The 16,307-nt window shown below is 45.1% G+C and overlaps 1 protein-coding gene across 1 annotated transcript in view; it reads right to left on the minus strand.

The window, feature by feature from the left end:
- Window positions 1–497: 497 nt before the first annotated feature.
- Window positions 498–16,307, minus strand: part of PSAT1 (phosphoserine aminotransferase 1) — a 32,442-nt gene continuing 16,632 nt past the window's right edge. The window contains exons 7-9 of the mRNA XM_073021500.1: window positions 12,823–12,951; window positions 2,409–2,546; window positions 498–1,612 (exon numbers count right to left, since the gene is read on the minus strand). Of these exons, the coding sequence (XP_072877601.1) occupies window positions 1,507–1,612; window positions 2,409–2,546; window positions 12,823–12,951 (373 nt within the window). The 3' untranslated portion in view covers window positions 498–1,506. The remainder of the gene's footprint in view (window positions 1,613–2,408; window positions 2,547–12,822; window positions 12,952–16,307) is intronic.

Genomic DNA, 16,307 nt, shown 5'->3' on the forward strand with positions numbered 1-16,307 from the left:
GTTATTATTCACATCTTGCATCGAGCCCTTGTTTTAAACTTTTAAACATCCTTCAGGTAAGTGGGGGAGTTATTTCAACTCTCCTTTTACAGATAACAGAACCAAGCCTTGGAGGCTGTGACCTGAACAGGGGAGCCAACAGAGATGGGACAGGACACTGGCGGAGTCCTCATCATACAATCAAATGAAACAGGAAGATAGCTCAAAACAGTCCTAGTGGCATGTTTCTGGGGCAAATGGGACAGAGCTCATAGAACTCTACACCTTCAGCTGCAATGGAAGGTGGTTCGCTGATAACGCCCATTCCAAAAGCAAATGGAAAGCTCCCACACTGTTGAATTTTTTTAAATGGATGCGCAAGAGTTAAATCTTAGATCTTTGGTTGAACTAAATTACCCTTAGCAGGTGCTATTTTCAGACCTCAAGCTTTCCCATCATAAAGTTTAAAAAAGAACGATTTGTCCAAAAAGCAGGTAGAGAAATTCATTGACAAGGGCTTAGATGTTTTAGGACTTTAATGTTCTTTACATATTCAACATAAAACACTGACAATAGATAAACAATAGGGGAAAGACTTTTCAGCAAAGTATCACTCTCGTCGTCAAACATTACAAAGAAAACAGTCAAGAGAACAAAGGATAGGGTAATTTAACAGAAATGTTTAGTTTAATGGCATAATTGAAAAACAACCAACCAATCAACTTTCTCTTCTACCTCTGGAAAGAACAGTAAAAATGAATCAAGAACTTCTAGATCTTTTTCATAAAACAGCTTAAAAAGAGGAAGGGGAGGGCTGAGGAGGGGGTGCAACTGTTGCTAATGGAATAATGCACAAAGTCAAGGATTTAATAAATTCTAAAAGTGTCTACATGTATCAGTGATAACCATATAATTAGAAATATAAATGTATAGAGACATAAAGTATATGGTATTAAAAACAGACCTTGCTAATATAAACATATATAAAGTATGTCACTTCTTTTGTGATAACAGTATAAAGATCGATCTACAGTTTGCCCTTTGCCTGGTACTCTTAAACCACTCCTTCAATGGTCAATGTTGACCTTGAATCAACAGCCGCTGAACCCAGGAGACCCCACAGATGTCTAGATTCAGCACCTAGAAGGCCCCACCTACCCTCTATGCTGTGTGTTCCCATGACTCCAGAAATAATTAATTGCAACTTGCATTATTAAGTCCACAGGCAAGTTTGAAATCTAACTAGAAAAAGTAGCAGCAAAGGCAAAATAAGCAGGAATTTGTTAGAAAAGCAACAAGAAGGTTTCTTAAAATGCTTCCAGTTCAAGTCAGAATTAAGGTGAACATTAGGTCCCACCAGCTTTACAGAGCCGTAGATGTTTTGCTGTTCTTTCAAAAAAGAAGAACCTACAATAAACATGTTCATTTAAGAAAAATACTGTGTTTGTTAACTTTTTGTAGCCATCGCAAGTTACTTTAAACTTTGTATGTTGTTCAGGAACAGAGTATATCCTGGTTAGGATGTGTTCATAGCTGATGCATCTCCAAAAAATTTTTCATGAAGGCGGCCAGCTTCTGAACATCTTCAATTGTGACAGCGTTATACAGAGAGGCCCGGATGCCTCCCACAGACCTAGAATGACCAAAGATCCAGGCATTGAGAACAAAAACGTCTAATTTAGCACCAAAATGACTTTTTCTAGCCACTGTCTCCTGAAAGTTGCAGCACCTGAGACCATCGTTTCCAGTCTCCGACCTAAAAACTCCCGACACCTGGCACAGAGCTTCACGCGTCTCAGTCATCAGAAAATTCTCCCTTAAGCTGTGAAGGTTCACCATGCTCACATTTAACTGAGAGCCATTCAAACTCTTCACTCTTAGCAAAGAAAGAAAACAAGATGGGAGGAAGAGAAGATAAGCTGGGAGAAGATAAGCTGGAAGAAGGTGGCGATTCTGTTCACCATTCATGAGCCTGCCGTGACAGCGCCAGCAAGATGGGGGCCAGGCATCTCCCTGCTGCTCTTCTCATGTGAGGACATTTTTTTTCATAGAGCATGCAAGACTAGCTACTAATTTGATGTTCAGTTGGAATAATAATGATGCTCTACCTTCGGAACAGAGTGGTGCTGGCCTCATCAGAGATGGAATGGCAACTTCTGTGCTATATGAGCAGTGTAAGAGATTTTTCAAAGGTAATTTTGCCAAAACCCCCATGGAAGATGGAGCACCATTATACTCTCAGCTGGGGAATTACACAAAGGGTTCCATAAACAACAGGAAGAAGGCACATCCTTATAAGAGCTGGGTTGGCCCAACAAAGTACATAACTGCTACTCCATGCTAAGGAGGTTCCTATAGATTTGTTTTATTCTGCATTTGAAAAACTAAGCTAATTCTTTACCAAGCTTGTGGATTGCAGATGTACTCACCTATGCCCTTTCAAGGACAACATATTGAGTTCAAGAGCTTTATCAAGAAATCTTTTTTCTAAAGCATCATCTCCTTTGGCATTGCCAATGCGGAATGGAATATTCATCTTGCTTCTATTTTGGGGCTCCACTGGACATCTGAAAAACATGTTCATTATTCCAGCTACTTTTCTGAAATGTATGGGTTGTCATAAACAAATCAACAGATTTTTAAAAACACTTCCTAGATGCAAGCAGAAGATTTTTTAAAAAACAAAAAACAAAAAATCTGCCCCAGTACATTTATTGTTTACTTAAGGAAACCAAACTCTTGCATATGGAACAGTGGGTTATCATCCCATTGTATGACTTATACTTAATTTCCATCAGCCTCAGTTTCCTCACCTGAAAACTGGGAATAATAATATCTCCATTTCAGACTAGTTGTGACAGTTTAGTGGCACTACATATATGAAGATTCCAACACATGGCAGCCGCATGGCAAATGTGACTGACCTCTTTCTCTGTAAGGCTGCAGAGAAATGATAAGTTGGTCCTATAGTGGCTGTAAGGCAAAAGTAATGAGCAGCAACTTTAAAAGACTTACCATGGTATTGCCCCAAGCTGTGTGACCTTGAGCAAGTTACTTAACCTCTCTACTATGCCTCACTTTCCTCATCTGAACAGTCATAATAATAGAGGAACCTATCTCAACCACCTCAAGTTGTCATAAGCATTAACTAAGTCAGTCTTTATAGAGAATTTTTGTGGCCCATTTAAAAATAAGAAGAGGTGGAATCTAATTTTCCATCTTTTGAATCTGAGCTGGCCTTTTGACTGGCTTTGGCCAAGAGATTACAACAGACTCTTTGCAACTTCCAAGCTTAGGCCTCAAGAGACCTTACAGCCTCTCTTCCTACTCTCTTAAAATATCACTGTCATGGTGGCTCACACCTGTAATCCCAGCACTTTGGGAGGCCGAGGCGGGTGGATCATGAGGTCAGGAGTCTGAGACCAGCCTGACCAACATGGTGAAACCCCTGTCTCTACTAAAAAAATAAAAAAATAAAAAAAATTACCTGGGCATGGTGGCGCATGCCTGTAATCCCAGCTACTCAGGAGGCTGAGGCAGGAGAATTGCTTGAACTCGGGAGGCAGAGATTGCAGTGAGCCAAGATTGCGCCAGAGTACTCCAGCCTGGGTGACAGAGCAAGACTCTGTCTCAAAAATATACATATATATATATGTATTGCTGTATTGCTGTCACTTAAGCATGTCTGAGCTAGCGTGCTGGAAATAAGTGTCCCAGCCAACAGCCAGCACCAACTGCCAGATTATGTGAAACCAGTATAGACCATCTGGCTCCAAATGAATAACTAAATGATGACTTCAGTAGAATGAGACATCCCAAGACCAGCAGAAGACCCCCCTAGCTGAGCTCAGCCCAACCTGCTGACCCAAAAAACTACAAACAAGAGAATGGTGGTTGTTTTCAGTCACTTAAGTTTTTAAGGTGTTCTATGATGCAGAAATAAATAACTGACACAATTTAAAACTGTGTCTGCAACACATTAAATGCTATATAAGTACCTGTTAATACATTTATCTTTTAAAATTTTTTTATTTTTAATTTTTCTGGGTACATAGTAGGTGTATGTCTTTATGGGAATAAATTCATATTTTTATTCCCAGCACCTTGCATAAGGTACATATCGACTCTCAAAAATGATTATGAGTGAATTTTTGTCTAGGAAAGGTTCGTGTTTGACTTCAGTTTCTGCTTTGGAAAATAAGCAGCCAAAATTATTTTTCACTGGCAACCAAAGGAGACAAATGGAAGAATAGCTGACATTACTCTGCAATTAAAAAAAAAAAAAAAAAAAAAAGGTACAATGTGTAATAACCCTCTCTTTCCCTTTGCTCAAGTATATCCTATTTTATTCTTACACTTCTATGGGTAGAATTCATTAAAATTACAGCAAATAAAGGCAGTGTGAGAGGCCCCCTAAGGGCACATCCGTAATTCTTATTAAAGTTAATGAGAGTCTAGAACACACCTTCGAGCAAAAGAGAGGCCAAAGGGGAAACCAAATATGTGGAAAAGACTTTCAGCCTGAATTCCAGGCCCCACTATTCGAAGTGGTAGGTTTCATGGCTGACATTGAAATTAAACATTCAGCGTCTACCCTCTTTTGATATTCCACTGCCTCAGGCTCCCAATGTGAGGCTCCAATCAGAGAGGTGGAGCAACAAAAAGCACATTTAACTTAAGAGAAAAAAAACTGAAAGCAGGAAGAATTAAGCATCTGTATTTACAGTTCCTCTCCCTCCAATTTACCCATCCTATCATGAAAGTAGAAGATATCACAAAGCAATAATGTCATAAAAGCGAGAAATTAAAGACTCAATTGTCATGCAACAAATATTTATGCACTACCCGTGGGAGAATGCCTCTAGTATGGGGCTGGGGGTAGAAAAAAAGATGAAAGGAAATTAACTGCTCCCAATCTACAGAGAGATAGCTCCGGAGGGAATCACAATTATATGTAAGAAGTGCTGTAACAGCCAAGGGCTGCAAAGGCAGAGATGCCAGATAAGGAATTATGCAGAGGCAAGGTTGACAGCTTTCAGGGGAGGGGACACAGCGTGGTTACAACAGATGAGAAGGAAGGGCATCTGGCAGACAGCTGCATCTGCAAAGGCACAAAGGCTTCCAGCAAGTCCGCTGACTTAACTGAAGCACTGGCTTCCTGGCTGGGGTGGCTGGGAAGACCCACAGGGCCCGGGCTGTGGAGTGCCCTGCTGGGAACTGGACTGGATTCTTGAGCAATGAGGAGTAATCCAGTTTGTATAACAAAATGTGCTCTGTGTTATAGAAAAACAATTATAGCACACAGAGGAGAGACTGGGGAGTGAAGAAACTGGGAACCCACAGAGCTGCTGGAAAGCTTTTATGAAGAACTTTCTAGGGTTCCAGTATCTAATATGGCCACAGTAGTCTAAAATGACCAAAGTCATTTTTTTCCACCTTTAGGAAGCTACATGGGAACAACCAGATCACACAGCCCTGATGCTACTGTGCATGTGAATGAACCTGTTTTCTGCTTCATTCCTGAAGGCTGCACGTCTATTTTGGATTGTATATTGTGTTTGTGTATTTACGCTTTGATTCATAGTAATGTCTCATGTTATGGGTTTGCACTGAATGCAAACTGTAAACTAAAAAAAAGAAATGGCTGGGAAAAAAAAAAAAAAAAAAAACTTTCTAGGTCAAAAGAGCTAGGGCCTGTACCAAGGTGCTGGCACTGAGGAGCTTCAAGCATGGGCGGCAAACTCAAAGCCAGCAGGTCCCCGCACTACTCACATAAATGGGTAGGACGGGCCGGTGTGGAAGGTGCAAACAAGCTCTCACATTTTAAACGTGGAGGACTAGTCTGAAAAAGAGGTTCTCCCTTTTTTTTTCCTGAAACATATGGCTGTCTCTGTCAAAGTTTCTTTTTCCCAATTTCAGAGGCACATGGATTATGGAATAAGAAACCAGATCTCTAAGTATCTTCCAAGAGCCCAATGTTGGCTCAAATTGTGTTTTTAAACACGGGTGACCCCTGTCAAGCACCACTGTGGGCTGGATCTGGCTCCTGCTCCCCAGTGAGCAGTCCCTGGAGTTAACACCAAATATCAGAGGTGACCAAGTCTGTTGTTTGAATGGGTTGAGGGGTGAGGTAGGAGAAGGGGCCAAGGTAGACTGAGAGGCTATGTGGGCTATGGATGGGCATGGAACCAGCTGGTAATCCCAGGGCTGCAAAGATTTAAGGAGAAAGTCCAAGTGGGAGCCAGGGAAAGAGCCACGCTTCCCAACGTCTGGGTGGAGCACAGAGAAGATGTCAACAGGCGTTCTGGGAAAGCGGTTTCATGGCCAGAGAAACTTAGGAAAGCTGCATTCACAGAGCTAGGCAGGCCTCCTCATTCCTGACTTCCTGAAGCCTCTCAAGGGCTCAGCGACCACATAAATGAGGAACCCCCAGGAGGTCAGACAAGAATGCAGTGATCCCCCATGACTGAAAAACACTTCCTATTGCGGGGATGAGAGTTCCAGACAGTCCCCAAGGAGACACGCTGCTCACAGACACACCGAGACTTCCCAAAGTACTGGAGGAGGGGAACATGGCGGAGGTACACCTTCTTCAGCCAGGGACACCCATCCCACAAAGGTGGCAAGGCTCAGAAGGGAAGGCAAGAAAGTCACAGGAGATGAGAAGGCGAAGAAGAAACATCACTCCCCCATCAAGCCCCTCTGAAAGGATGTGTCAGCTACACAGGCAATGAGAAAGAAGAGTACGTGAAGAGAAGCCCACCAAATGTAACCCTATACAGGCCTCTCCTTACTGCCTGGTTTTGTCAACAAAAAATTAATTTTAAATATGTACACGATTATGAAAATTTAGAATAAAAATATGAAGATCTGCCACCCCTCTTCCCACAGAGGTGGCTACCCTAACGGTCTGCTGTGCATTCCTCAGGATCGTTTTAGATACACACATGTACATCTGTGTGTATATGCGAGTATACATGTATGTGTGTCTATGTGTATATACGGATTTATATATAACTGTTGTAGGTTTTTTGTTTTTGTTTGAGACAGGGTCTCACCCTGTCACCCAGGTGGGAGTGTGGTGGTCCAATCTCAGCCTCCTGCAGCCTCGACCTCCTGGGATCAAGCGATTCTCCCGCCTCAGCTTCCCAAGTAGCTGGGACTATAGGCACGCACCACCACACCCGGCTAATTTTTTTTATTATTGTTATTTGTAGAGATGAGATCTCACTATGTTGCCCAGGCTGGTCTCAAACTCCTTGGAAGTCAAACAATTTTCCCACCTTGGACTCCCAAAGTGCTAGGATTACAAGCATCAGCCACTGCACCTGGCCTTGTTGTAGTTTTTAAGGACTCATAGATTTGTCTTTTTCTATATTTGCTCTTGCCCCTTTTGGTCTGATGACATATCTTCCCATGTCTGTTAAGTCATCTTCCCATGTCTGTTAGGAGACTCGCTTCATCCTTCTCAATGCAGTTATTCCATATTACCCACAGATCCTAATTTATTTCATCAGACCCCTACTGATAGGCACGCCTCCATATTTTCACCATTACATCCTACACTGGACTTGCTGGTCCCTAATTTTGTGCACACCTCTGTACCCAGGCAGAGTGCCTGGGAAAAAAATTAAGGGCATCAGGAACAAAATAAGAAAGCATAGAAGGAATTCTGCCAGAAGGGTAAATGTGTAGACATAAAAATCCTTGGTCAAAGCGCATGTAAGTTTTGAATTATAATGAGTGCTGCAATCTCCTTATAATTCAAATTTGTCCAGATTTATACTCCAAATTTGTCCAGATTTATACTCTCAGCAAAAGTGCATCCCCTCACTAGCACCAGATGTTATCAATCCTTTTAATGTCTGCAGATCAAAGGCAAAACATATCTCACGGTTTTAATCTGCATGTCCTAAGGAACTAATGAAGGTGGCATCTTTCCATTTGTCTATGAGGCAGCTTGCATTTCTTCTGAGTTGTTTCCTCATACTGTTAGCAACCACCACGCCCCCACTTTTATTTCCTTAGCCTTTTTCATTCATCTGTGGGTTCTTGCCTATATTAAGGATAGTAACCTTTATGTGTTATATACTACAAAATCTTTCTCATTCTGTCATTTTTAATTCTGTTTATGATGTCTTAAGCCACATAAAATTTTAAAATGTTCATGTCATTAAATATGTCATTCTTTTACTTTATGGCTTCAGTTGTATGGCCTCTTTAAGGCCTTCTGCACTCCTGGACTTAGATAGCAGCAGAGGTTCTGGAACGAGCCTTCCAGCCCCAGGTTCATAGCCTGGCTGCTCCCACTTCCCAGCTGCATCCTTGTCCTATCTGTGCTTCTGCTGCATAGGCTCAGTGTGTACTTCACAGGGTTGTGATGACAACAAAAGGCATTCACATGTGTAAGGTGCCCAGGACTCTGCCTGCTTCATTTTATTTTAGGGTCTTCACTAGACCCACCGCGTGCCTCCTTCTCTTTCCTAAGGCCTGGTAGCCACATAAGGTGATAAAGGTGACCTCAGATCCAGACATGGAATCTGTCACTTGCACATCCTTATATAATAAAATGAATATCTATTATATAGTTATATAATTAATTATATTACAAAAGCTTGTATTATATAAGCACTGTGTGTCAGGAATACCATAATTGCTTTACATAACAATAACCACAAATAATGCTATTAAGAGCTAACATGCAAGGAATGCTTCCTATGTGCCAAGCACTGTTTCTAGCACTTTACACAAATCAACCAGCACAAGAGTCCTCAATCCTTAGTGTAAAAATGCTCTCAATCCTTACATTATGTACTCTTGATTCAGAAGCATTTCCTTTTAATTCTCTTGACAATTTTAAGAAGTACGTATCATTACCTGCATGGTACAGAGGAGAAAACTGTGGCTTAGAGCAGTTAGGTCACTTCACGAGGTCACATGCACCACCGTGGCAAAGTGAGGCTTCTAAGCCCAAGATGCTAAACAGCCCACGTGGGCTCAATATGGGGTCAGTCAGCACAGCGTGGGTGACTGGGCTATGGAATCAACTCGGAGCCTTCGAAGGTTGTCTTATCTAGTCCCAGAATTCCCTGCCAAGGTCACCGGCAGGGCTGGTGAAACCCCCAGCAAACAACCTGGAACCATGTGAAGTAAAGGAGCTGGCTTACGAGTCAGGGGGCATGGAAGTGGGGAGGGATGCATCTTCTCAGAGACAAAAATGAGGAGCAAAGGTGGTGGTAAATTGCAAATTCTAATTCTAGGTATTCCTCTTTAAAAGTGCACGCCTCCCATGGGGCCATGTTGCTCCACTATTTCCATAGTTCCAAAGAAAAGAAGACTTTCCTGAAAACCTAAGTGAGTTCAGGCACAGCCTGGGAGTCTCCAGCTGTAAACAGAGGAGAGACAGAGGAGAGCCTCCTTTCTACTCCAGTAACAAGCTTCCACAGGACACCAAGCGCCTGGGATGGCGCTTTCCAGGCAGGCAGCCGAGGGGGTGGTGGGAGTTCCCAGAAAGAGGTTTATTCTGAAAAACGACCAGAAGTCCTGGGTCAAGGCAGTTCATAAATGAGTGAAGAGCTCTGGGTGTGAAGGGTGACCAGATTCCCCAGGAGATGACCCGCCTGCAACATCAGTTCGGCAGGCTGCCTTCTGGGAGAGGCCCAGGTTGAGTGCTTGGAGTTAAAGGACCTAGGGGCGGCAGGGAGGATTCAGGAGATTCCCAGAATTCCTTCTATGCTTTTTTATTTTGTTCCTGATGCCCTTAATTTTTTTCCCAGCGGTATCACCGTTCTTTCTGTCCTCTAATATCATGTCTACACATCTCCTGAGAAATATGTAGAGCTAAAAGCTAATAGAAAAATTGGTCTCCCATCCACTATAACCACCAAGTGCTTTTACTCACATTCAGGTTCTCAGCACTTTTTAGGGAGCCAGGGAAGATGATTTATTCTTCTCGATCTTTCAGGAGCCTAGAACAAGACTAGTCTACAGAGTGGGTGCTCAGGAGTCATTTTATGGATGGATGGATGGATGGATGGATGGATGGATGGATGGACAAGTGGGTAGACGGGTGAATAGGTAAAAGGGTGAATGGACAGATGAATGGGTGGGTAGATGGGTGGATGAATGAGTAGATGGATGGATGGATGGATGGATAGATAGACGGGTAGATAGGTGGAAGGGTGGATGGATAGATGGAAGGGTGGATGGGTAGGTAGATGGATGGATAGGTGGGTGGGTGGATGGGCAGCTGAATGGATGGATGGGTGAGCAGATGGAGGGATGGATGGATGGATGGATGGATGATTGATGGATGAGTGAATGGGTAGATGAGTGGATGGATGAATGAATGGATGGATGAATGGGTGGACAGATGGATGAATGGATGAGTGGATGGGTTAATGAATGGGCAGGTGGATAGATGGGTGGATGGGTGAATGGGTAGATGGGTGAATAGGTAGGTGGAAGGATGGGTGGGTAATGGATGGTAGATGGATGAGTGAGTGGGTGGATGGATGGATAGGTAGGTGGGTGGTGGATGAATAGATGGATAGGTGGGTCAGTGGTAGATGGATGAGTGGATGACAGGATGAATGTATAGGTGAATGAGTGGACAGATGGATGAATGAATGAATGAATGAGTGAATGAATGGATGGATAGATGGGTAGGTGGGTGGATGGGTGGGTGAGTAGACGAATGAATGAATACATAGGTGGACTAAACACATCCTCACATGCTTCCACAGACCTTCCTTCCAATCCCAGCATAAGCCATCCCCTTCAAGCAGCCCATGCTCTGCTCCCCAAACACACTGTACACTCTTCCCTCAGTGCCTTTGCAGGGATGATTCTAACCTTTCTAAAGGTTAGAACTCTAAACCTTTCTGCCCTCTTCTCTGCCTAAGTGACCAGGGCTCATAATAAGCTGATGCAAAAGCCCTCTCTTCACCTCCAACCAAACAGTATCCCCTTTTCCAGGCTCATGCCATATTCTTTAGCCCTTGGCTATGAAATCCTTGGATACCTACTGCTAATTGTGCATGTTAAATGGCTTCAGTGAGCACAGGCAGGGTATCCTGGCCTCCCGACTCACACATCAAGGTCTAGGGTGGAAGTTTCCCCAGCACAGAGCCCCCAGCCTGCACTTGCTTCTCTGTTGCACAGAACCAGAGAACAGGCAGTAATGCAGAGTGTGTATCCCTTCCCCAAGATGGTACCTGGGAAAGGAGCCCAAAGGCCAAGGCATCCTGCCAAGCCTAACTCCCCCTGGGCTTGCAGCTGGAGGAGGACCACTGCATGCCAAGAGCTCACAAAAGCAGGCAACAAGCATTGCAAGAACAAAGGTGGCAGCAGCATGCCATCCAAAAATAACACCAGCACTGCCCACCCATGGGTGGTTATGGAGATGTGTTAGTTAAATCTTGGCTAAAAAGTACAATTCTAAGTTAGGATTGAGGCATCATTTTGTCTGTCCCATGTGGCCACTGAATTATCTGAGAGAGGACAAATTTCCAACTTACCATCAAGCAGATATTTTTGTTACAATAGACTGAACCCCAAAGAGCAATGACCACTAAGAAGGGGGTTCTCAGTTTGGTGGGTTTAAGCATTTATGTATATGTGTAGGTGCACATACATGCACACAGCGGAAAGTCTGGTCTTTGTATACCTGTACCCACCCTTAAGGGAAAGGGAAAAGCAAATGAAGATACCACCTGTTATACTTCTCTGCCTCCAAGGCACTGCACCAGGTGCTTCCCATCTGGCATTTTGGTGAAGGGCCTAATGCTGTGGATTGAATGGTGACCCTGAAAAGGTATGCCTATGTCCGAACCCCCAGAATCTATCTGTGAATATGACCTATTTGGAAAAAATGGCCTTTGCAGACGTCATTATGTGAAGGATCTCGACATGAGATGATCCTGGATTATCTGGATAGGCCCTAAATCCAAAGACCTCTCTTTTTAAGAGACAGAAGGGAAGACACGGCAGAAAGGAGAAGGCCATGTGAAGACAGATGTGGAGGCTGGAGTGATGCAGCCACAAATCAAGGACCACCTGGAGCCACTAGACGCTGAAGGAGGCAAGGCATAGCTCTCTGGAGGGAACAAAACTCTGTGACACTTTGATTTTGAACTTCTGGCCCCAGAAGAGTGAGAATAAGTCTTCTGATGTTTTGAGCCACTAAGTCTGTAGCACTTTATTACACCAGCCCCAGAACACTAATACAAGACCCACACATTTTCTGCGGAATTCTCAGGTGCAGGGCTAGTGGGTAAGACATACTCATTAATCATTTGGTCATGGAAATATTTAAACCGGAGTCAACCCCATGCCAAAGCCAATTCCATTCACAGACTCTGGGATAACAGCATCTGTCTTATAATAAGGAAAGGAGTGAACTTTCTTAAAAAGGGAAATAACACAGAAGAGGAGGCCAGGAGTGAGTATTTATCCCAAAGATCTCTAACGGAAGTCCTTCAATTGACACATTCCAGAAAGTACATGTGTTTTTTCCCAGAAAATGTACAAAGCAAGCAGGGAGTAGACAGGACCTACCCCAGGGGGTGAACTGAGATTCTTCCCCAGGGTGATGTCTTTGGTGTGAGAAACATCACTAACCACTGGAATACAGGTCCCAAAGCCTGAGAGCCCCGGGATGGGGTACAGGAGGGAAGAACTCACCACCCATTCCCTTGCTCATGGAGCCCAGGACCACCCACACTCACCAGCATTTTAATGTCTCAGAGAAAGGTGAATATGTCCACTTTTCAAAGGCACACAGTATATATATGGTTTTAAATTCACAAGAGGTAAAATAGTAGATAAAATACATTGACTTACACATAGAATCCTTGAGAATTATCAATGATCTCATAAATCATTTGAGATTTGATGGAGCTAAGCTTCTCCATGGCCGTGGCACCTCCATTGTTTTTAATCCACTCCAGGACCAAGCCCATGACGTAGATGCTAAAATGAAGATTTTTTAAAAATCCGTTTAGCTCATCTTTGCAAAAGTAGAAGTATATTCAAGCAAACTGCTGTTTAAGTTCCATTAACACAGACTTAAAAGCATTATTTGAAACAGACAAGACAGTCAGGTGCAGTGGCTCACGCCCATAATCCCAGCACTTTGGAAGACTGAGGCCGAAGGATCGCTTGAAGCCAGGAGTTGGAAACCAGCCTAGGCAACATAGCAAGACCCATCTCCGTAAAAAATGAAAACTTATTTGGGCGTGATAGCATGTGCCTATAGTCCCAGCTACTTGAGAGGCAGAGCAGGGAGGAATGCTTGAGCCCAGGGGTTTGAGGTTGCAGTGAGCTATGATCACACCAATGCACTCTAGCCTGGGTGACAGAGTGAGACCTTGTCTCCAAAAAAAAAAAAAGAAAGAAAATACACAAGACAAAAGCAGGGCTTGTGTGAACAAGAGCATGTCATCAAGCAAGGACTAGAGTCAATCCAATTCTAGACCCCTGAGGGCCATTCAGAAAAAGGTTTAATGAGATTTTTCACTAAACGTCGTATCAGTCCCTCCTTGTCCAGCTCAAGCCCTAATGTAAACTCTTCTTGACAGCCAGAAGGCATCAGCAGACCCCAATCCTGCCCCTACCCAGAGCAAGCTCTTTACTTCCTGAACTCCCAGAGCATCTTGCCCATATTTCCTGCATTGTTTTTTTTCCACTTGCTCCTTTATTTTAAGTTTCTGTGTGCCTGTGGTTTGGCCTCTGTGGTCTTGGAAGGCTAGAAGCCCACACTGTTCATCTTTTCTACCCACAGCCTTAGCACAGTGCCTTCCAGCCAGCAGAGAGCACTGTGGCAGAGTGGTTAAAAGGATGGGTTCCCCGTCCCAGTCCTGACTCCCGTCGCAGGGCAGCCACTCACTAGCAGACTACCCAGGATTAGTCACCTCAGCTTTCCCATCTGGAACCAGGAGATTCACCTACCTGTGGTGGACACGTGGCATTTTATCCAACCTGCTCTTCCCAACTCCACTCTCCAGTCAGTATGCAGGTCCAGCAAGGCCCCTGACTCCCTGGTCTCAGAGTTGGGCGTGGGACCTAACTGGGCCAATCAGGGCCTTCCCTGAGATTTTCTCAATTGGGAGTGGGGAGAAAGAGTGGGGAGAGCAGAGAAAGAGGCAGAATATTAGTGCAACTGCGAGACAGGATATGAGAGCCCTAGGGAATCATGTTTCTAGGAAACATCTGAAGAAGACCCATCTGAAAATGAAGCTAACATTCCCGCTGAGAGAAACCAGGATCAGAAGTGGAGAGCAGATAGAGGAGGATTCGTGTTCCTGGTTCCAGGAAGTCCAGCTGCACCTCAGCCCTTCCCGCGGCTCAGGACCGTCCCTTTCTGAACCAAGTGTTTCAAATTTTTCCTGCCAGACCAGCGCTTAGCACAGGGCCTGGCACGTGGCAGGTGGGCCACACAAATGGTAGTCAGTAGTCCCTTCAAACTTAAGCTGAAAATATGAAACACTGAGGAGCAGCGCGTGGTTTTCCCCAGTCTGAAAGCCCCTCTCCTTGAGAAGGTGCTAAAGGCTCCACGTGTGCTCAGTAAAAGCCGAGGGCACAGGAGCAGAGGTTGCCCAGGGAAGACACCATCTCCCTTGAGCAGAGAGTCTGGAGGTCAGCGGCCAACCATGCCCTCTCCAGAGGTGTGAAGCAAAGGTCCTCTATGGGAATTGTGCAAAAATGTATTGGGAGTCGATGCTCAGCTAAGATCTGGGGTGGGGATACCCAGCTGCTCCCTCCTTTATTAACAGGAGGGGAGATGACGGGGTCTGGAAAATGCTCTAACAGCCAGCAGCTTGTCACAGGGAAGCCCCCTATACCAACTGGCTCATTCACTGTCTCAAGTGGGACCCAAGGCCTGGGTGCGGTGGCTCATGCCAGCTCATGTTGGCAAAAGCCAACGCCGGGCTGCCCAGCGGGGCCTTAGGCAGGGAGCAGACAGCATCCACAAACATCCAACAACCTCTCCGGAAGCCTCCCCAGCCCACCTCCCCACAGCCCTGGGAAGAAAGAGCAGGAGTGGCTGCGGGCAGAAAGGGAAGGCAGAGAGGAAGAGAAAACAGCCCCTGAGAAATCCACAGCCTCAGCACTAGCTCTCTGGCTAACGTCCAAGAAGTCAGAGGGACAAAAGAGAAAGAAGAGAGAAAAGAAGAGAAGGGAATGAGTACTTCCTGAAGTCTACTGTGGCCTCAGCCTATTTTCATTGATCACAATAATCCTCCGGTTAGAGACACCATCATCCCATTTTCCAGATGAGGAAACTGAGGCTCAGAGAGCTTAACTTGCCTCAAGTCATCTGGCGAGCAGCTTAAAGCCAGGACTCCAACTCCAGCCTGTCTGACTCCAAGAGTTCAGCTCTTCCCACAAGTATCCAGGCCCTCTGCTTTGCCAGGGGCTGCAGGGCCCCAGCCGCTAGCTCCCCTGCAAGTGGGACTGCAGGGCCATCATCACACACCAGTCACAGTGGCCAAGTCCAGCACACAGCACACATGCATGTGGGTGTGCATTCCCGACACGAGGCTGCCCAGCCCTCTGTTCAGCAGATGCTCTACAATCCCCACTTCACTTCCAACTGCTCCTCTCCCACACCTGCAGCCTGCTCACCCCCTACCTCCACCCAGAACCACAGAAACACACCCTGCCATGTGACTGAATCCAAGCAGCGTCACCCTGTGCCAGGTCACCAACAATACTTCCAGGTGACCAAGCTTCGCTTTTGCTTGCAGCTCTGTGTTATCCCAGGGTTTCAGAGCTGACCTGGGCCCTTGCTGCACTGTGGATTTGGTTTCTCTAAATCCAAAGTGCAGCAAGGGCCCATGTCAGGTTCACCGTCCTAGCCAGACCTCAGTACCGACGCCTGAACCCCTAGCTGGCTGCTGCGCTCACACTCGCCCATGCTCTCTGGCTTTCTTAATGAATCTGAGCAGGCCAGTCTAGCAGAAAGCTCACCCACTTTTAGGGGCTGCCTGGAGCCAGTACCCGGAACCTGGCTCTATGAAGCCTCAACAAGAGGCAGACAAATCAGAAGCAAGCAGGCCATCCTGAAGACTGAAGACATCCCTGGGGTAGGAGGTCCTGCCCTCTTCTCCCACCCAGTTGTCTGCATGGCACTGATGTCTAGCGCCTGTGACTCTACTTAACACAAGACCCTCGTGGCTTCCAGTTCTTTATTAACCCATGTTCAACTCCCACACAATCTAAAATCTTGAAAACACAGGGGCACTAAAATGCGTATGCAGCTTACAGCGTGGTCTCAATCTTCCCACTACCAGTGTGACATGTTTAACAGATTGATGCCTTCATTT

Source organism: Chlorocebus sabaeus, chromosome 12, assembly GCF_047675955.1.
Source record: "Chlorocebus sabaeus isolate Y175 chromosome 12, mChlSab1.0.hap1, whole genome shotgun sequence".
Classification (NCBI taxonomy): Eukaryota; Metazoa; Chordata; class Mammalia; order Primates; family Cercopithecidae; genus Chlorocebus; species Chlorocebus sabaeus.